At 52.6% G+C, this 21,586-nt stretch overlaps 1 protein-coding gene across 1 annotated transcript in view; it reads left to right on the top strand.

The window, feature by feature from the left end:
- The window catches only part of LOC149428451 (transcription factor Sox-6-like), a 108,764-nt gene that overhangs the window by 54,280 nt on the left and 32,898 nt on the right, over positions 1-21,586 (top strand). The window contains exon 3 of the mRNA XM_089667390.1: positions 19,337-19,480. Coding sequence (XP_089523516.1) covers positions 19,337-19,480 — 144 coding nt within the window. The remainder of the gene's footprint in view (positions 1-19,336; positions 19,481-21,586) is intronic.

The following is a 21,586-nucleotide window of genomic DNA, read 5'->3' as shown; positions in this document are numbered from 1 at the left end:
ATCTGCTTCTCCATCCCATGCTCCTCCCCATGTATGTACGGCTTTCCTCGGTCCCATGGAGGTGCCCCATCCTACAAATGATCGTCCCCATTAGGGTGGGGGTTCCATCTGCTTCTCCATCCCATGCTCCTCCCCATGTATGTACGGCTTTCTTCGGTCCCATGGAGGTGCCCCTTCCTACAAATGATCGTCCCCATTAGGGTGGGGGTTCCATCTGCGGTCCCTCACCATAGGTGGATCTAGAGATGGTGGAGGAAGTTCATAGTAGACATGAAGGACCTCCAGAGTTGGTATCATTGGTGGACGCCAACTGGAATAAGATGGCAGTTCATGGTGTCATAAAGATGGCGCGGATGGGAAGGAGTGCGAGGAATACGCCGACAAGCGCTAACTACTTTCCATAAATGAAACATTTAATGACTTTGTAGGAAGTTCTATCATTTATGCGCTGATCTGATGGCGGCGATACGACGGCGGTGATGGACGACGGCAATTTGCTGCTTTTTTGAAATTCATCTTGTCCGCAAAGTTTGTTGGCAGAAATGGCGGCCATTTATCTCCATGCACGCGACCATGGCCCAGAGACTGCGTGCGCTCCAACGGTCCCAGCGCTGCGCCGGTGCGTCCGCTCGTCATTCCTCGTTAATGAAGAACGAGGCGCTGCCCTGTGACGAACGAGCCCCTCGCCGGGCCAATAAACCTAATGACTGTTCAGCAGCGTATCTGGCTTTACCGGGGCGAAGTGACAGCGGTAATTGATGGCGTCCACATGTGCGTGTTTAGAGCGGGAAGCGAGCGGCGCCGCGCTCCGGATTCAGCGTCCAGCAGGTTGCAGAGCAGCAGAGGAGACAGATGTTACGGCAGAACGGGACAGAACGGGACGCTGCGTCGTCTTTCCAGAGAACGCTCTCGACATCTGGATGTTGTCGTGTCGGGGCGCTCGCCTGCAGCCAGGAGCCTTGTGGCGGCCGCGGCGAAGCTCTGCTCCTCTTTTTTAGGCGATTAGTGCGCTGGAGCGTCCATAATGCAGAATTATCACTCGGCTGCGTCCTTGCAAGGAACCTCGGGATGAAAGGCCGCGGAGGCCGTTTATAATAAGTTCAGCTCCAAGACGGGACCGAATATCTGGGGTGTAGTCACCTCCCTCCCATCTGGAGCGCTTTCTTCTGTCTGTAGCAGGAAATGGATTACGAAATAACCCGAGATCATAAAATATATAATATAATATACAGTCATATAAAATATATAATATAATATACAGTCATATAAAATATATAATATAATATACAGTCATATAAAATATATACAATATAATGTACAGTCATATAAAATATACAATATAATATACAGTCATATAAAATATATACAATATAATATACAGTCATATAAAATATATAATATAATATATAGTCATATAAAATATATACAATATAATGTACAGTCATATAAAATATACAATATAATATACAGTCATATAAAATATAATATAATATAATATACAGTCATATAAAATATACAATATAATATACAGTCATATAAAATATACAATATAATGTACAGTCATATAAAATATATATAATATAATATACAGTCATATAAAATATATACAATATAATATACAGTCATATAAAATATATAATATAATATACAGTCATATAAAATATATATAATATAATGTGCAGTCATATAAAATATATACAATATAATATACAGTCATAGGAAAAAAGTATACAATATTATTATTATTATTATACAGTATTTATAAAGCGCCAATAGTTGGCTCAGCACTGTACATTACAGAGGGGGACAGAACATGAGACAGAACAATACCAATACAATGTGATACATGAGGGGATCGAGGGCCCTGATCCTGGGAGCTTACACTCTAGGAGGGAGGGGCCTGATCCTGGGAGCTTACAATCTAGGAGGGAGGCAGTCATAGGAAAAAAATATACAATATAATATACAGTCATATAAAATAATATATCATATAATATTGTAAGCTCCCAGGATCAGCCCCTCCCTCCTAGATTGTAAGCTCCCAGGATCAGGCCCCTCCCTCCTAGAGTGTAAGCTCCCAGGATCAGCCCCTCCTTCCTAGATTGTAAGCTCCCAGGATCAGGCCCCTCCCTCTTAGATTGTAAGCTCTCAGGATCAGGCCCCTCCCTCTTAGATTGTAAACTCCCAGGATCAGGCCCCTCCCTCTTAGATTGTAAACTCCCAGGATCAGCCCCTCCCTCTTAGATTGTAAGCTCCCGGGATCAGGCCCCTCCCTCCTAGAGTGTAAGCTCCCAGGATCAGCCCCTCCTTCCTAGATTGTAAGCTCCCAGGATCAGGCCCCTCCCTCTTAGATTGTAAGCTCCCAGGATCAGGCCCCTCCCTCTTAGATTGTAAGCTCCCAGGATCAGCCCCTCCCTCCTAGATTGTAAGATCCCAGGATCAGTCCCTCCCTCCTAGATTGTAAGCTCCCAGGATCAGCCCCTCCCTCTTAGATTGTAAGCTCCCAGGATCAGGCCCCTCCCTCCTAGATTGTAAACTCCCAGGATCAGCCCCTCCCTCCTAGATTGTAAGCTCCCAGGATCAGCCCCTCCCTCCTAGATTGTAAGCTCCCAGGATCAGCCCCTCCCTCCTAGATTGTAAGCTCCCAGGATCAGCCCCTCCCTCTTAGATTGTAAGCTCCCAGGATTAGGCCCCTCCCTCCTAGATTGTAAGCTCCCAGGATCAGGGCCCTCCTAACCCTCTTGTATTGAACTGTATTGTCTCCCGTTATATTGTACAGCGCTGGGCAGGGGCGGACTGACAACTCATGGGGCCCCCGGGCAATAGGGGATCATGGGACCCCTGTGTCCTTGGCCAAACTCAAAAAAGCCTATGAAAAAGGTACCAGGGGCATCCCATGGGGCCCCCTACTGACCCCGGGCCCTCGGGCGGTGCCCGAGTTTCCAAACGGTCAGTCCGCCCCTGGCGCTGAGCAAACTGTTGGCGCCATAAATCCTGTATAATAATAATATAACATAAAACATTATAATACAATAAAACACACATAACATAATATACAATATATATAATAATATACCACATGGGACCATATAATGTAATGATGGACAGAACAATATATATGACGGAGGAGCAGAATATCGCCGTACATAACGTGTATCATTACAAAGGACGGAATATACAACAAACATCTAACAATACCATAAATACGATACATAATATTCTGTCGATCATTACAGGAAGTATTAATATCGAATGTAAGGAGCTGATTGATAGAATGAGAAACTGAAATTTCTGGATGCAAAATCTCAACATTCTATGTGGGCAGCGGATTGGACGGTGGTCGGGCGGGCAGCGGAGTGGGTAGATAATGGATTGGACGGTGGACAGGCAGCGGATTAGGTGGAGGGCAGATAGTGGATTGCTTGGTGGGCAGGCAGTTGATTGGACGGTGGGTGGGCAGATAGCGGATTGGACGGTGGGCAGATAGTGGATTGGACGGTGGGCGAGCAACGGATTGGGCGGTGGGTGGACAGATAGCGGATCAGACGGTGGGTGGGCAGATAGTGGATTGGACGGTGGGCGAGCAGTGGATTGGGCAGCGGGGGGGCAGATAGTGGATTGGACGGTGGGCGAGCAACGGATTGGGCGGTGGGTGGACAGATAGCGGATCAGACGGTGGGTGGGCAGATAGTGGATTGGACGGTGGGCGAGCAGTGGATTGGGCAGCGGGGGGGCAGATAGTGGATTGGACGGTGGGCGAGCAACGGATTGGGCGGTGGGTGGACAGATAGCGGATCAGACGGTGGGTGGGCAGATAGTGGATTGGACGGTGGGCGAGCAGTGGATTGGGCAGCGGGGGGGCAGATAGTGGATTGGACGGTGGGCGAGCAACGGATCAGACGGTGGGTGGGCAGATAGTGGATTGGACGGTGGGCGAGCAGTGGATTGGGCAGTGGGTGGGCAGATAGTGGATTGGGCAGTGGGTGGGCAGATAGCGGATTGGGCAGTGGGTGGGCAGTGGATTGGGCAGTGGGTGGGCAGATAGTGGATTGGGCAGTGGGTGGGCAGATAGTGGATTGGGCGCTGGGTGGGCAGATAGCGGATTGGGCAGTGGGTGGGCAGTGGATTGTACAGTGGGTGAGCAGTGGATTGTACAGTGGGTGAGCAGTGGATTGGACGGTGGGTGGGCAGATAGCGGATTGGGCAGTGGGTGGGCAGTGGATTGTACAGTGGGTGAGCAGTGGATTGGACGGTGGGTGAGCAGTGGATTGTACAGTGGGTGAGCAGTGGATTGGACGGCGGGCGAGCAGATAGTGGATTGGACGGTGGGCAGATAGTGGATTGGACGGTGGGCAGATAGCGGATTGGACGGTGGGTGGGCAGATAGCGGATTGGACGGTGGGCAGATAGCGGATTGGGTGGAATACCCGGCTGCTCCATTCATAGGGAGGGAGTCAAGTCTGGCGGCGCCCGGATTAGCGCAGAGATATAATACTGAACACCGATTGGGTGAATTATTACCGCCAATGATAGGGGACAGATTTTCCACTGCTCATTACTCGCCGTGTGAAATGGATTTGTGCGTTGTTCCCCGCGGCACAATGATGGCGGCTCAGGCGGGATTCGCCTCGATCTCTCTCCATTTGTGTGAAACGATCTCTGCGGGTGTCGGGGGGGGGGATGGGGGGGATCAGCCGGCTCATCTTTCTTTCTTGTTAAACAATTGTTGGCTCTTATTCTCGGTTTAGCCGCGGGCGATCGTTCAGCGAGAGACGAAGAAAGGTGACGACTTTGCTGTTGCGCCGTCACCTCTCCCGTCCGGAGGGGGCCTCCATTTAATTAACGTTGATTGAAGGTCTGGCCGGGGCCGTGCCCCCGAAATGATGGAACGCCGCGCAGCGAGGCTGGTGGGGCCCCGCCGGGACGGAGAGCCTGGAAAGCGGAGAATTCTCTCCAACTAAGCAGGATTTCGGCGGCTCATTTAACGCTTAGATGGACAGAAGTATTAGAGCCGCCAGCCGCTCTGAGCCGATTCGTCCTCCCAGGCCCCGCATCGGGAAACGCACAATTCTCGCCACAGCCGCAGTCAGTCTGTTAAGATTCGGGGAAATGAGGTGACGCTGGAGGCTGGGGGTGGATTTCACTGCTATTCCCCCCCCCTGAGATGGCAAAGTTCACCGGCTACTGCCTTCATCTTTGTCCTTGGGCCCGGTGTCCTCTTCTCCAACTCGGGACTTTTCCTTTCCTCCCTCATTATTTCCCGCAGTCCTCCAGCGGTGCTGCAGGGTGCCTCCACAATGGCGATGCTGAGGGGTGCCTCCACAATGGCGTGCCTCCGCACAGGTGTTGCTGCAGGGTGCCTCCACAATGGCGTGCCTCCGCACAGGTGTTGCTGCAGGGTGCCTCCACAATGGCGATGCTGCAGGGTGCCTCCACAATGGCGATGCTGCAGGGTGCCTCCACAATGGCGTGCCTCCGCACAGGTGTTGCTGCAGGGTGCCTCCACAATGGCGATGCTGCGGGGTGCCTCCACACAGGCAGTGCTGCGGGGTGCCTCCACAATGGCGATGCTGCGGGGTGCCTCCACAATGGCGGTGCCTCCACATAGGCAGTGCTGCGGGGTGCCTCCACAATGGCGATGCTGCGGGGTGCCTCCACACAGGCAGTGCTGCGGGGTGCCTCCACAATGGCGATGCTGCGGGGTGCCTCCACAATGGCGGTGCCTCCACATAGGCAGTGCTGCGGGGTGCCTCCACAATGGCGATGCTGCAGGGTGCCTCCACAATGGCGTGCCTCCGCACAGGTGTTGCTGCAGGGTGCCTCCACAATGGCGATGCTGCAGGGTGCCTCCACAATGGCGTGCCTCCGCACAGGTGTTGCTGCAGGGTGCCTCCACAATGGCGATGCTGCGGGGTGCCTCCACACAGGCAGTGCTGCGGGGTGCCTCCACAATGGCGATGCTGCGGGGTGCCTCCACAATGGCGGTGCCTCCACATAGGCAGTGCTGCGGGGTGCCTCCACAATGGCGATGCTGCAGGGTGCCTCCACAATGGCGATGCTGCGGGGTGCCTCCACACAGGCGGTGCTGCGGGGTGCCTCCACACAGGCGGTGCTGCGGAGTGCCTCCACAATGGCGGTGCTGCGGGGTGCCTCCACAATGGCGGTGCTGCGGGGTGCCTCCACAATGGCGGTGCTGCATGGTGCCTCCACAATGGCGGTGCTGCGGGGTGCCTCCACAATGGCGGTGCTGCGGGGTGCCTCCACAATGGCGGTGCTGCGGGGTGCCTCCACAATGGCGATGCTGCGGGGTGCCTCCACAATGGCAGTGCTGCGGGGTGCCTCCACAATGGCGATGCTGCGGGGTGCCTCCACACAGGCGGTGCTGCGGGGTGCCTCCACACAGGCGGTGCTGCGGGGTGCCTCCACAATGGCGGTGCTGCGGGGTGCCTCCACAATGGCGATGCTGCGGGGTGCCTCCACAATGGCGATGCTGCGGGGTGCCTCCACACAGGCGGTGCTGCGGGGTGCCTCCACACAGGCGGTGCTGCGGGGTGCCTCCACACAGGCGGTGCTGCGGAGTGCCTCCACAATGGCGGTGCTGCGGGGTGCCTCCACAATGGCGGTGCTGCGGGGTGCCTCCACAATGGCGATGCTGCGGGGTGCCTCCACAATGGCGGTGCTGCGGGGTGCCTCCACAATGGCGATGCTGCGGGGTGCCTCCACACAGGCGGTGTTGCGGGGTGCCTCCACACAGGCGGTGCTGCGGAGTGCCTCCACAATGGCGGCGCTGCGGGGTGCCTCCACAATGGCGGTGCTGCGGGGTGCCTCCACAATGGCGGTGCTGCGGGGTGCCTCCACAATGGCGGTGCTGCGGGGTGCCTCCACAATGGCGGTGCTGCGGGGTGCCTTCACAATGGCGATGCTGCGGGGTGCCTCCACAATGGCGATGCTGCGGGGTGCCTCCACACAGGCGGTGCTGCGGGGTGCCTCCACACAGGCGGTGCTGCGGGGTGCCTCCACACAGGCGGTGCTGCGGGGTGCCTCCACAATGGCGGTGCTGCGGGGTGCCTCCACAATGTCGATGCTGCGGGGTGCCTCCACAATGGCGGTGCTGCGGGGTGCCTCCACAATGGCGATGCTGCGGGGTGCCTCCACACAGGCGGTGCTGCGGGGTGCCTCCACACAGGCGGTGCTGCGGGGTGCCTCCACACAGGCGGTGCTGCGGGGTGCCTCCACAATGGCGGTGCTGCGGAGTGCCTCCACAATGGCGGTGCTGCGGGGTGCCTCCACAATGGCGGTGCTGCGGGGTGCCTCCACAATGGCGATGCTGCGGGGTGCCTCCACACAGGTGGTGCTGCGGGGTGCCTCCACACAGGCGGTGCTGCGGAGTGCCTCCACAATGGCGGTGCCTCCATACAGGAGGTTCTGCGGGGTGCCTCCACAATGGTGGTGCTGCGGGGTGCCTCCACAATCAGCCTCTGCCCCCATGTCTGTCATATTCCTCATGGTTGCATTCATACATTAGCGTTTCGTGAAGTCGCGTAAAATTGCAAATACCTGCATTTTGATGCGTTTTGATGCGTTTTGGCGCGACGTCGCGGCACACACATGGAGCAGCTCATTATTTCAATTTCAGTCCAAAAAAAAGTACCCCCCTCCCCCACACAGCAAGGGTTACATGCCCGCCAAGTCTAGGGGGGGGTGCAGAAGAGGCTGTACGACTTCCCGCTCTGGCATTGCCCGCCTCTTCCTGAAGCTCCGGTCTGTGGGTGGAGCCTCCTCATCATCATGTACAGCGCATGGCTACTCACTATGGGGGTACCTGGCGGTGCGACTGCAGCCAGGAGCAGCTTACAGAGGCGGCTTTGGTTGACCGATCGATCGCAAGGAGCGAGGAGACGGTTATAGAGCCTCAAAACTGCGACTTTCATTAGAACAATCCCCGGTGATCCCGCCGTGGAGGTCCTTGTTCAGGCATTTCCTGTTTATAGGGTGACAACGCTCCTCCCTGCCCCCCAATTGAGCTCCTGTCACACGGACTTCCATTGGAGACTACAAATGGAATATTCAGTGCACATTACAAAGACTTGATTCAGTGTTGTCACCATCTGCTAGGAAGTTCCTTGTTCAGACACTTCTTATTATAGGGTGACAACACTTTTTCCTTGTCTTCCAGTTGTGCTCCTGTGTTGTCACCCTGGCACATGGGCTTCCATTGGAGACTACAAATGCAATATTCAGTGCACATTACAAAGACTTGATTCAGTGTTGTCATCATCTTCCAGGAAGTTCCTTGTTCAGACACTTCCTGTTATAGGGTGACAACTCCCAGTCCCTTCCTCCCAGTTGTGCTTCTATGTTGTCACCTTGCACACGGGCTTCTGATGCAGCTTTAAATGGATGTTCCAGTACACATTACACAGACCTAGTCCAGTGTTGTCACCATCTGCCATGAAAGTCACTTGTTAAGGCACTTCCTGTTATAGGGTGACAACACTCTTTCCTTGTCTCCCAATTGTACACCTGTGTTGTCACCCTGTCACATGGGCTTATATTGGAGACTACAAATGGAATATTCAGTGTACATTACAAGGACATGATCCAGTGTTGTCACCATCTTCCACTGAGGTCCTTGTTCAGGCACTTCCTGTTATAGGGTGACAACTCCCCATCCGTTCCTTCCAGTTGTGCTGCTGTGTTGTCACCTTGCACACGGGCTTCTGATGCAGCTACAATGGATGTTCTAGTACACAGTACACAGATCTAGTCCAGTGTTGTCACCATCTGCCATGAAAGTCACTTGTTAAGGCACTTCCTGTTATAGGGTGACAACGCTCTGTCCTTGTCTCACAATTGTGCTCCTCTGTTGTCACCCAGTCACACGGGCTTCTGATGCAGCTACACATGGATGTTCCAGTACACATTGCACAGACGTGATCCAGTGTTGTCATCATCTGTCATGAAGGTCCTTGTTCAGGCACTTCCTTTTATAGGGTGACAACACTCTGTTCCTGCCTCCTGGTTGTGCTCCTGAGTTGTCACACGGGCTTCTTATGCAGCTACAAATGGATGTTCCGGTACACATTACACAGACATGATCCAGTGTTGTCACCATCTGCCATGGAGGTCCTTGTTCAGGCACTTCCTGTCATAGGGTGACAACGCTCGGTCCCTTCCGCCTAGCTGTGCTCCTGTGTTGTCCTGTCACACGGGCTACAAGTGGCTGCTTTGGCATGAATTCCGAAGTCATGGTCCACCGTTGTCACCATCAGTGAAGCTGGTCCGGGTCAAATGACTGGAGAGAGCGCATGGAGACGGGAAGTGGCTGAACGTGGATGGAGGAGATCAGCAGCACTGAGAGGAAAAAAAGAATGAAAAAAGGTGAAAAACTGCCAATTAACTGCCAATTATTTGCCCCACACTGCACAGAGCAATGGACCTGCTGCTCTACCGTCCTGAAGATACAATTGGCGATGCCGCAGAAGAGATCCATCGATGACATATTCTGATTATTAGTAGCAATAGTTTGAAACATTGTAATCAATCATTTGTAAAGCCGCCCCCCCCCCCCGCGCTCCCCTCCCCCCATCTTGTAGTTTGTGTATCTATAGGATGAACATCAATAAAAAATGACAACAATCCGCCCCCGGAGGTGTTCGATGACGCCGGGCGCAGCCCCCCCCCCGCGGCTGTCCCTCGCCCTCTGACCGCTCTTTCTTCTCTTCGGTGGACCCCGGGAACCTTCCGCCTTTCTTCTTGCCTCTCTCTGCCTTCCGCTTTGTAGTGGTTTTTTGGGGGCCCCGAGTGCCGAGGGTCCCGTCCGGGGCCCGTCACATCAGAAGAAGCGGTGGCAGCGCCATTTGAATATCAGACGCCTTTGTGTTTGTCCGCCGATGTCTTATTCTCTTTCAGATGAAACGTTATTTATCGGCAGCCGACTAGTTTAAATATTGAGAGTGATTTCCTATTCATATCACCGCCATGAATAGTTCATGAGATCGGCGCTTTGATATGAGCGAGCGGGCGCGGCGCGTAGGGCTGAGCGCCGTCTGTACATCGCGCGTCCCTATAGGATCCGCCAAGATTCCCGACTGTCCCCTCACCCCCATCTCCCTCCACAATCTCCAGTCATTCCGATTTTATATCCCCCCCCCCCCCCCGGAAAAAACGGAAATCGGATTCTGCGCTCAACATGGAGCTTTATAAACTAACCGATCGCGTCATCAATACATCAATATAATCAATATAATCAATATCATCAATATCATCAATATAATCAATACAATCAATATCATCAATACAATCAATACATCAATATAATCAATATAATCAATACATCAATATAATCAATATAATCAATACATCAATATAATCAATATAATCAATATATCAATATAATCAATACAATGTAACATTGTTCTGTTGTCTGCATAGAGTGTTATCCAACCAGAGATACCGAGGAGGAGAAGATGAAATATGAGACATACAGAGGCCTCAATGGAGGCACGAGGAGCCGAGAGGAAGGAGAGGAGTTATAGAGGAAGGAGAGGAGTCCTCCAGCAGTGCAGAGTATTTCAGGAGAGGAGTTATAGAGGAAGGAGAGGAGTCCTCCAGCAGAGCAGAGTATTTCAGGAGAGGAGTTATAGAGGAAGGAGAGGAGTCCTCCAGCAGCGCAGAGTATTTCAGGAGAGGAGAGTTATAGAGGAAGGAGAGGAGTCCTCCAGCAGTGCAGAGTATTTCAGGAGAGGAGTTATAGAGGAAGGAGAGGAGTCCTCCAGCAGTGCAGAGTATTTCAGGAGAGGAGTTATAGAGGAAGGAGCGGAGTCCTCCAGCAGCGCAGAGTATTTCAGGAGAGGAGAGTTATAGAGGAAGGAGCGGAGTCCTCCAGCAGTGCAGAGTATTTCAGGAGAGGAGTTATAGAGGAAGGAGCGGAGTCCTCCAGCAGCGCAGAGTATTTCAGGAGAGGAGTTATAGAGGAAGGAGAGGAGTCCTCCGGCAGCGCAGAGTATTTCAGGAGATGAGAGTTATAGAGGAAGGAGAGGAGTCCTCCAGCAGTGCAGAGTATTTCAGGAGAGGAGAGTTATAGAGGAAGGAGAGGAGTCCTCCAGCAGAGCAGAGTATTTCAGGAGAGGAGTTATAGAGGAAGGAGAAGAGTCCTCCAGCAGTGCAGAGTATTTCAGGAGAGGAGAGTTATAGAGGAAGGAGAGGAGTCCTCCAGCAGAGCAGAGTATTTCAGGAGAGGAGTTATAGAGGAAGGAGAGGAGTCCTCCAGCAGAGCAGAGTATTTCAGGAGAGGAGAGTTATAGGGGAAGGAGAGGAGTCCTCCAGCAGTGCAGAGTATTTCAGGAGAGGAGTTATAGAGGAAGGAGAGGAGTCCTCCAGCAGAGCAGAGTATTTCAGGAGAGGAGAGTTATAGAGGAAGGAGAGGAGTCCTCCAGCAGTGCAGAGTATTTCAGGAGAGGAGTTATAGAGGAAGGAGTGGAGTCCTCCAGCAGAGCAGAGTATTTCAGGAGAGGAGAGTTATAGAGGAAGGAGCGGAGTCCTCCAGCAGAGCAGAGTATTTCAGGAGAGGAGTTATAGAGGAAGGAGAGGAGTCCTCCAGCAGTGCAGAGTATTTCAGGAGAGGAGAGTTATAGAGGAAGGAGAGGAGTCCTCCAGCAGTGCAGAGTATTTCAGTAGAGGAGAGTTATAGAGGAAGGAGAGGAGTCCTCCAGCAGAGCAGAGTATTTCAGGAGAGGAGAGTTATAGAGGAAGGAGAGGAGTCCTCCAGCAGTGCAGAGTATTTCAGGAGAGGAGTTATAGAGGAAGGAGCGGAGTCCTCCGGCAGCGCAGAGTATTTCAGGAGAGGAGTTATAGAGGAAGGAGAGGAGTCCTCCGGCAGCGCAGAGTATTTCAGGAGAGGAGAGTTATAGAGGAAGGAGCGGAGTCCTCCAGCAGTGCAGAGTATTTCAGGAGAGGAGTTATAGAGGAAGGAGAGGAGTCCTCCGGCAGCGCAGAGTATTTCAGGAGAGGAGAGTTATAGAGGAAGGAGAGGAGTCCTCCAGCAGTGCAGAGTATTTCAGGAGAGGAGTTATAGAGGAAGGAGACGAGTCCTCCAGCAGCGCAGAGTATTTCAGGAGAGGAGTTATAGAGGAAGGAGCGGAGTCCTCCAGCAGTGCAGAGTATTTCAGGAGAGGAGAGTTATAGAGGAAGGAGAGGAGTCCTCCAGCAGCGCAGAGTATTTCAGGAGAGGAGTTATAGAGGAAGGAGCGGAGTCCTCCAGCAGTGCAGAGTATTTCAGGAGAGGAGAGTTATAGAGGAAGGAGAGGAGTCCTCCAGCAGCGCAGAGTATTTCAGGAGAGGAGAGTTATAGAGGAAGGAGAGGAGTCCTCCAGCAGCGCAGAGTATTTCAGGAGAGGAGTTATAGAGGAAGGAGCGGAGTCCTCCAGCAGTGCAGAGTATTTCAGGAGAGGAGAGTTATAGAGGAAGGAGAGGAGTCCTCCAGCAGCGCAGAGTATTTCAGGAGAGGAGAGTTATAGAGGAAGGAGAGGAGTCCTCCAGCAGTGCAGAGTATTTCAGGAGAGGAGTTATAGAGGAAGGAGCGGAGTCCTCCAGCAGTGCAGAGTATTTCAGGAGAGGAGTTATAGAGGAAGGAGCGGAGTCCTCCAGCAGCGCAGAGTATTTCAGGAGAGGAGTTATAGAGGAAGGAGAGGAGTCCTCCAGCAGTGCAGAGTATTTCAGGAGAGGAGAGTTATAGAGGAAGGAGCGGAGTCCTCCAGCAGCGCAGAGTATTTAAGGAGAGGAGTTATAGAGGAAGGAGAGGAGTCCTCCAGCAGTGCAGAGTATTTAAGGAGAGGAGTTATAGAGGAAGGAGCGGAGTCCTCCAGCAGTGCAGAGTATTTCAGGAGAGGAGTTATAGAGGAAGGAGAGGAGTCCTCCAGCAGAGCAGAGTATTTCAGGAGAGGAGAGTTATAAAGGAAGGAGCGGAGTCCTCCAGCAGCGCAGAGTATTTCAGGAGAGGAGTTATAGAGGAAGGAGAGGAGTCCTCCAGCAGCGCAGAGTATTTCAGGAGAGGAGTTATAGAGGAAGGAGCGGAGTCCTCCAGCAGTGCAGAGTATTTCAGGAGAGGAGAGCTATAGAGGAAGGAGCGGAGTCCTCCAGCAGTGCAGAGTATTTCAGGAGAGGAGAGTTATAGAGGAAGGAGAGGAGTCCTCCAGCAGCGCAGAGTATTTCAGGAGAGGAGAGTTATAGAGGAAGGAGAGGGGTCCTCCAGCAGCGCAGAGTATTTCAGGAGAGGAGTTATAGAGGAAGGAGCGGAGTCCTCCAGCAGTGCAGAGTATTTCAGGAGAGGAGTTATAGAGGAAGGAGAGGAGTCCTCCAGCAGTGCAGAGTATTTAAGGAGAGGAGTTATAGAGGAAGGAGAGGAGTCCTCCAGCAGTGCAGAGTATTTAAGGAGAGGAGTTATAGAGGAAGGAAGGAGTCCTCCAGCAGCGCAGAGTATTTAAGGAGAGGAGTTATAGAGGAAGGAGAGGAGTCCTCCAGCAGTGCAGAGTATTTAAGGAGAGGAGTTATAGAGGAAGGAGAGGAGTCCTCCAGCAGAGCAGAGTATTTCAGGAGAGGAGAGTTATAAAGGAAGGAGCGGAGTCCTCCAGCAGCGCAGAGTATTTCAGGAGAGGAGTTATAGAGGAAGGAGAGGAGTCCTCCAGCAGCGCAGAGTATTTCAGGAGAGGAGTTATAGAGGAAGGAGCGGAGTCCTCCAGCAGTGCAGAGTATTTCAGGAGAGGAGAGCTATAGAGGAAGGAGCGGAGTCCTCCAGCAGTGCAGAGTATTTCAGGAGAGGAGAGCTATAGAGGAAGGAGCGGAGTCCTCCAGCAGCGCAGAGTATTTCAGGAGAGGAGAGTTATAGAGGAAGGAGAGGGGTCCTCCAGCAGCGCAGAGTATTTCAGGAGAGGAGTTATAGAGGAAGGAGCGGAGTCCTCCAGCAGTGCAGAGTATTTCAGGAGAGGAGTTATAGAGGAAGGAGAGGAGTCCTCCAGCAGTGCAGAGTATTTCAGGAGAGGAGTTATAGAGGAAGGAGCGGAGTCCTCCAGCAGCGCAGAGTATTTCAGGAGAGGAGAGTCGGTCAGTATACACCGTCAGGTGATGAGTATCTCTCATGCCGGGAATACAGAGGAGATATAGAGGGGAAGGCGCGGCGTTGCTGATCGATAATCCTGGGTGGTGACGCTTCTTTCCGGAACAATCTTCTCCTCTGTACACGAGGCTGGGAACGGTGTCACTGAATTATATCCCGTGTCCGGCAGCCATGTTGCCGCGGTTTCCTCGGTTACGGATGGACCATAATAATGTTCCACAGATTACAGTTCAGGGACAACTGATGTAATGCGCGGATTGCTTCAGGAACCAATCAGATATCAGCATACAAGTACCGGGAGCTCCGTGGCGCGTCCATGGTCGGCATGGCGGAGTGGTCTGTGCTGAACTTCTCATTGGGAGGAGCAGAGGCTTCCAGCACTGGGAATGCTGGCACTTGTAGTTCTCCAGAAAATGGACCGTTTGTGATCCCGACTCCTCACCCCACTGGAACCCCAGAGAGGGCTCAGCGATCCCGCCAGTCTTTTCAGAGTGGAGCTAATTAAGAGGCGCCCATTGATGAGGCCCGGCGGTGGCGGTTCATTATCCCGGGTAACGAATTGTCGCGGATACATTAGTTGCGGAAGATCTAAGCCGCCGTCTCTTGTAATGCAAATTGCGATTGTCCCCGGAATCACCTCTTTGTGTTTCCCACTTCAGATCCCCCAATTACTCATTGTCTCCGTGGCTCAGCCTTCCCGCCATAAATAAAGAATCACACATTTGCATATTTTATTTCGCGGAGCGCCAAATAACGTTCCCTAACTAGGTCTCTGCTGAATATCGCCGGCGGACGGGAGAGAGCGATCCTCCCCACATCCACTTGTAGGACGATTTACAGCAAAAGTCAGGAAAAGAACAATTTCTGGAGATCGGGGCGGCCGCTTCTGATATTGCAGATTTTTTTTTTCCCGTAAATTATTTTCTGTTCATAAATATGGTGATGGATTGGAGACCAATATGGATCAAGTCAGAAGTGACCACCATTATGTAAAATCTGTATTTTCCTGGGTGGGTGCTCTGCATGGAGGCGGCTAGGGACAATGCAGAGTGGGATGTGGTCAGTCTGACATGTTTCAGGCCTTGTGCCCTTCACTGGAACATCCTAACACTCTCACTTGTAGGGGGGTTCACATACATTTACTCATATAGGGAGACCTTGGGTGTACGGTCTTTTTATTCAGCATCCAATGCCAGTACCTTCCCTTCACCCTATGGAAGAGAAGACCTCATCTCAAAGGTGTTCAGTAGGCTTGAAGTCCTGAAGGAACCTGAGTGTCCTGTACAGAGCCCTGACCTCAACCCTACTGAACACCTTTTGGAAGACTATCCAACATCAGCACCTGCCCTTTACTCTGTGGATGTGAAGACCTCATCTCAAAGGTGTTCAGTAGGTTTGAGGTCCTGAAAGGCACAAAGCCCTGACCTCAACCCGACTTTTGGAAGACTATCCAACATCAGTACTTGCCCATCACTCTCTAGATGAGAAGACCTCATCTCAAAGGTGTTCAGTAGGCTTGAAGTCCTGAAGGAACCTGAGTGTCCTGTACAGAGCCCTGACCTCAACCCTACTGAACACCTTTTGGAAGACTATCCAACATCAGCACCTGCCCTTTACTCTGTGGATGAGAAGACCTCATCTTAAAGCTGTTCAGTAGGTTTGAGGTCCTGAAGGGCACTAAGCCCTGACCTCAACCCGACTTTTGGAAGACTATCCAACATCAGTACCTGCCCTTTACTCTCTGGATGAGAAGACCTCATCTCAAAGGTGTTCAGTAGGTTTGATGTCCTGAAGGAACCTGAGTGTCCTGTACAGAGCCCTGACCTCAACCCTACTGAACACCTTTTGGAAGACTATCCAACATCAGTACCTGCCCTTCACTCTCTGGATGAGAAGACCTCATCTCAAAGGTGTTCAGTAGGCTTGAAGTCCTGAAGGAACCCAAGTGTCCTGTACAGAGCCCTGACCTCAACCCTACTGAACACCTTTGGGATGAATTGGAACACCAATTGTGAGCCAGGTCTTCTCACCCAACATCAGTACCTGACCTCAGAAATAGCTACAAAGTCCCATAGGCACCCTCTAAAAACTTGTGGAAAGTCTTCTCATAAGAATGGAGCCAGCTACATGAAGACATGGTTTGACCAGTTTGATGTGGAGGAACCTAAGTGTCTTGCACAGAGCCCTGACCTCAACCTGACTTTTGGAAGACCTTGGGTGTAAGGTCTTTTTATCCAGCATCCAATGCCATTACCTTCCCTTTACCCTATGGATGAGAAGACCTCATCTCAAAGGTGTTCATTAGGTTTGAAGTCCTGAAGGAACCCGAGTGTCCTGTACAGAGCCCTGACCTCAACCCTACTGAACACCTTTTGGAAGACTATCCAACATCAGTACCTGCCCATCACTCTCTGGATGAGAAGGCCTCATCTCAAAGGTGTTCAGTAGTCGGGTTGAGGTCAGGGCTTTGTGCCCTTCAGGACCTCAAACCTACTGAACACCTTTTGGAAGACTATCCAACATCAGTACCTGCCCTTTACTCTGTGGATGTGAAGACCTCATCTCAAAGGTGTTCAGTAGGTTTGAAGTCCTGAAGGAACCTGAGTGTCCTGTACAAAGCCCTGACCTCAACCCTACTGAACACCTTTTGGAAGACTATCCAACATCAGTACCTGCCCTTCACTCTCTGGATGAGAAGACCTCATCTCAAAGGTGTTCAGTAGGCTTGAAGTCCTGAAGGAACCCAAGTGTCCTGTACATGGCCTTGGCCTCAACCCTACTGAACACCTTTGGGATGAATTGGAACACCAATTGTGAGCCAGGTCTTCTCACCCAACATCAGTACCTGACCTCAGAAATAGCTACAAAGTCCCATGGGCACCCTCTAAAAACTTGTGGAAAGTCTTCTCATAAGAATGGAGCCAGCTACATGAAGACATGGTTTGACCAGTTTGATGTGGAGGAACCTAAGTGTCTTGCACAGAGCCCTGACCTCAACCTGACTTTTGGAAGACCTTGGGTGTAAGGTCTTTTTATCCAGCATCCAATGCCAGTACCTTCCCTTTACCCTATGGATGAGAAGACCTCATCTCAAAGGTGTTCATTAGGTTTGAAGTCCTGAAGGAACCCGAGTGTCCTGTACAGAGCCCTGACCTCAACCCTACTGAACACCTTTTGGAAGACTATCCAACATCAGTACCTGCCCATCACTCTCTGGATGAGAAGGCCTCATCTCAAAGGTGTTCAGTAGTCGGGTTGAGGTCAGGGCTTTGTGCCCTTCAGGACCTCAAACCTACTGAACACCTTTTGGAAGACTATCCAACATCAGTACCTGCCCTTTACTCTGTGGATGTGAAGACCTCATCTCAAAGGTGTTCAGTAGGCTTGAAGTCCTGAAGGAACCTGAGTGTCCTGTACAGAGCCCTGACCTCAACCCTACTGAACACCTTTTGGAAGACTATCCAACATCAGTACCTGCCCTTCACTCTCTGGATGAGAAGACCTCATCTCAAAGGTGTTCAGTAGGCTTGAAGTCCTGAAGGAACCTGAGTGTCCTGTACAGAGCCCTGACCTCAACCCTACTGAACACCTTTTGGAAGACTATCCAACATCAGTACCTGCCCTTCACTCTCTGGATGAGAAGACCTCATCTCAAAGGTGTTCAGTAGGCTTGAAGTCCTGAAGGAACCCAAGTGTCCTGTACATGGCCTTGGCCTCAACCCTACTGAACACCTTTGGGATGAATTGGAACACCAATTGTGAGCCAGGTCTTCTCACCCAACATCAGTACCTGACCTCAGAAATAGCTACAAAGTCCCATGGGCACCCTCTAAAAACTTGTGGAAAGTCTTCTCATAAGAATGGAGCCAGCTACATTAAGACATGGTTTGACCAGTTTGGTATGGAGGAACCTGACTGTCCTGCACAAAACCCTGACCTCAACCTGACTTTTGGAAGACCTTGGGTGTAAGGTCTTTTTATCCAGCATCCAATGCCAGTACCTTCCCTTTACCCTATGGATGAGAAGACCTCATCTCAAAGGTGTTCAGTAGGTTTGAGGTCCTGAAGGAACCTCAGTGTACCGTACATGGCCTTGGCCCCAAGCCTACTGAACACCTTTGGGATGAATTGGAACGTTGATGATGATCCAGGTCTTTTTTTTTATCACTGTTATTCTATAGAAGTTGGATCTTCTGCCCTCCATCTTTGGTCCCCATAAAACAGGAGGACGATGGTGGAGTATGTTGAGTGATGTGATGTACTCATGCTGGTTAGAAGGCTCACACCTTAGGCACCAAAACAAAAAAAAGACCTGGATCATCATCAGTGTTCCATTTCATCCCAAAGGTGTTCAGTAGGCTTGAGGCCAAGGCTCTGTAAGGGACACTGAGGTTCCTTCAAGACCTCAAATCTACTGAACACCTTTGAGATGAGGTCTTCTCATTCATAGGGTGAAGGGCAGGTACTGGCGTTGGATGCTGGATAGAAAGACCTTACACCCAATGTCTTCCAAAAGTCAGGTTGAGGCCAGGGCTCTGTGCAGGACACTCAAGTTCCTCCACACCAAACTGGTCAAACCATGTCTTCATGGAGCTGTCTCCATTCTTATGAGAAGACTTTCCACGAAATTTTGGAGGGTGCCTATGGGACTTTGTGACTATTTGTGAGGTCAGGTACTTATGTTGGGTGAGAAGACCTGGCTCACCCTTAAAGTTCCAATTCATCCCAAAGGTGTTCAGTAGAGTTGAGGTCAGGGCTCTGTGTAGGACACTGGAGTTCCACCACACCAGATTGGTCATCTATCTCTTTATTGAACCAGCTTTGTACACAAGGGACAGTCATGGGGGAAGAGAAAAGGGTCTTCACCAAACCACAAAGCTGGAAGAGCACAATGGCCTACAATGTCTTGGTATGACTGCAGCACCGGGGTCCTGGGTGAGCCAGTGCATAGGGCTGCAGTCTTTCAGCACCGGGGCCCTGGGTGGGTCAGGGATGAGGTCTCTGTTGCAAAGCAAGTTCCCAGTTTTCGGCAGTGATTGCTCACGGTTCAGGTGAATGAGGTTCACATCGGACGGTAATTGGGACAATACGACATTATCAGCAGATCAATGCAATAATGTGTCACACAGGAGGAGCAGAACCCACACTGAGCAGAAATAACGGGTGATGATTGTAGAAATGATGATTGATCTGACGTTCTTCTCGTCTCTCTCCCGTCTACAGCAACTCTATGCCGCTCAGCTCGCCAGCATGCAGGTCTCTCCCGGAGCCAAGATGCCCTCCACGCCACAGCCCCCCACGGGAGCCCTGTCGCCCACCACCGTCAAGAGCGAGAAGAGGGGGAGCAGCCCCATCACACAGGTCAAGGTAAAGTCTTCCAAATGCCATTTGGGGGGATGGAACCCCCGAGGAATCTTTGTGTGATTGTATCCATGTGTGGGTGTACAGAGTCTGAATCCCCGACTGCCGGCTTCCACACACCGTAGGGCTTCCATGGTCACCTTGGGGTGTGGTCAGGGGGTGTAATAAGGAAGCTTCACGCCAGGGGGCGGACTGACTATTCGAGCACTCGGGCACTGGTAAGTAGGGGGCCCCATGAGATGCCCCTGGTACCTTTCATTGGCTTTTTTGGGTGTGGCTTGAGTGTGGGTGAGGACACAGGGGCCCCATGATCCCCTATTGCCTGGGGGCCCCATGAGTTGTCAGTCCGCCCCTGCTTCACGCTGTAATATTCAGGCAAATTTACTCCATTGATTGAATGTTTGCAACTAACGCGTTGAAGGCCCGTAGCTCCGCCCACTTCAGTCATTCCCAATGTGTCCCATTCACACCATATCGTTGCGTGATGTGGGAATGGGCCGAAACCCTTCCTGGGTGAAATGCGTCAGTTGGGTGGAGTTAGGCGGTCCTGCTGTGTAATTGTCTGGAACAATAAAGCTTTATCACCCGCTGACAGGGACATGTTATGTGTTCTCGAGAGCAATGGCTTCTCCTGGGGTTCAAAGGACTCGCGCACAGTACAGCGGTCCGCTTCATGGTGATAAAGGGCGGACAGAGGCAGATACCTACCACGAGGCCATTTCTTTGCTTTGCATACAGTTACCGGAATCTAATGTCTGCCGGAACGGTGGTTAGGTGCCGGAACGGTGGTTAGGTGCCGGAACGGTGGTTAGGTGCCGGAACGGTGGTTAGGTGCCGGAACGGTGGTTAGGTGCCGGAACGGTGGTTAGGTGCCAGAATGGTGGTCACGTGCGGGAACGGTGGTCAGGTGCAGGAATGGTGGTCAGGTGCCGGAACGGTGGTCAGGTGCAGGAATGGTGGTCAGGTGCAGGAATGGTGGTCAGGTGCCGGAACGGTGGTCAGGTGCAGGAATGGTGGTCAGGTGCCGGAACGGTGGTTAGGTGCTAGAATGGTGGTCAGGTGCCGGAATGGTGGTTAGGTGCCAGAATGGTGGTCAGGTGCCGGAACGGTGGTTAGGTGCTAGAATGGTGGTCAGGTGCCGGAACAGTGGTTAGGTGCCAGAATGGTGGTCAGGTGCCGGAACGGTGGTCAGGTGCCGGAACGGTGGTCAGGTGCCGGAACGGTGGTCAGGTGCCGGAACGGTGGTTAGGTGCCGGAATGGTGGTCAGGTGCAGGAATGGTGGTCAGGTGCCGGCGCGGTGGTCCGGTGCCGGAACGGTGGTCCGGTGCCGGAACGGTGGTCCGGTGCCGGAACGGTGGTCAGGTGCCGGAACGGTGGTCAGTGCTGGAACGTTGGTCAGGTGCCGGAACGGTGGTCAGGTGCCGGAACGGTGGTCAGGTGCCGGAACGGTGGTCAGGTGCGGGAATGGTGGTCAGGTGCCGGAACGGTGGTCAGGTGCCGGAACGGTGGTCAGGTGCCGGAACGGTGGTCAGGTGCCGGAACGGTGGTCAGTGCTGGAACGGTGGTCAGGTGCCGGAACGGTGGTCAGGTGCGGGAACGGTGGTCAGGTGCCGGAACGGTGGTCAGTGCTGGAACGGTGGTTAGGTGCCGGAACGGTGGTCAGGTGCCGGAACGGTGGTCAGGTGCCGGAACGGTGGTCAGGTGCGGGAACGGTGGTCAGGTGCCGGAACGGTGGTCAGGTGCCGGAACGGTGGTCAGGTGCCGGAACGGTGGTCAGGTGCCGGAACGGTGGTCAGGTGCCGGAACGGTGGTCAGGTGCCGGAACGGTGGTCAGTGCTGGAACGGTGGTCAGGTGCCGGAACGGTGGTCAGGTGCCGGAACGGTGGTCAGGTGCCGGAACGGTGGTCAGGTGCCGGAACGGTGGTCAGGTGCTGGAACGGTGGTCAGGTGCTGGAACGGTGGTCAGGTGTCGGCACTGTCTTGAACCCTGACTGATAAGTAGACAAAGCTGGAGCGTGAGAATGGGGGAAGGGCCAAACTGGAGAGGGGGCGGGGTGAGTTAGCATTGATGGGGGGGTGCTATCGGGTCCATGTGACATATTTTGCCTCCA

Source organism: Staurois parvus, unplaced genomic scaffold (genome assembly GCF_062004578.1).
Source record: "Staurois parvus isolate SC_StPar_1 unplaced genomic scaffold, SC_StPar_1.0 ptg003236l, whole genome shotgun sequence".
In the NCBI taxonomy this organism is placed as follows: Eukaryota; Metazoa; Chordata; class Amphibia; order Anura; family Ranidae; genus Staurois; species Staurois parvus.
The sequence above is the reverse complement of the archived record's forward strand: the minus strand, read 5'-3'. Positions and strand labels throughout refer to the sequence as shown.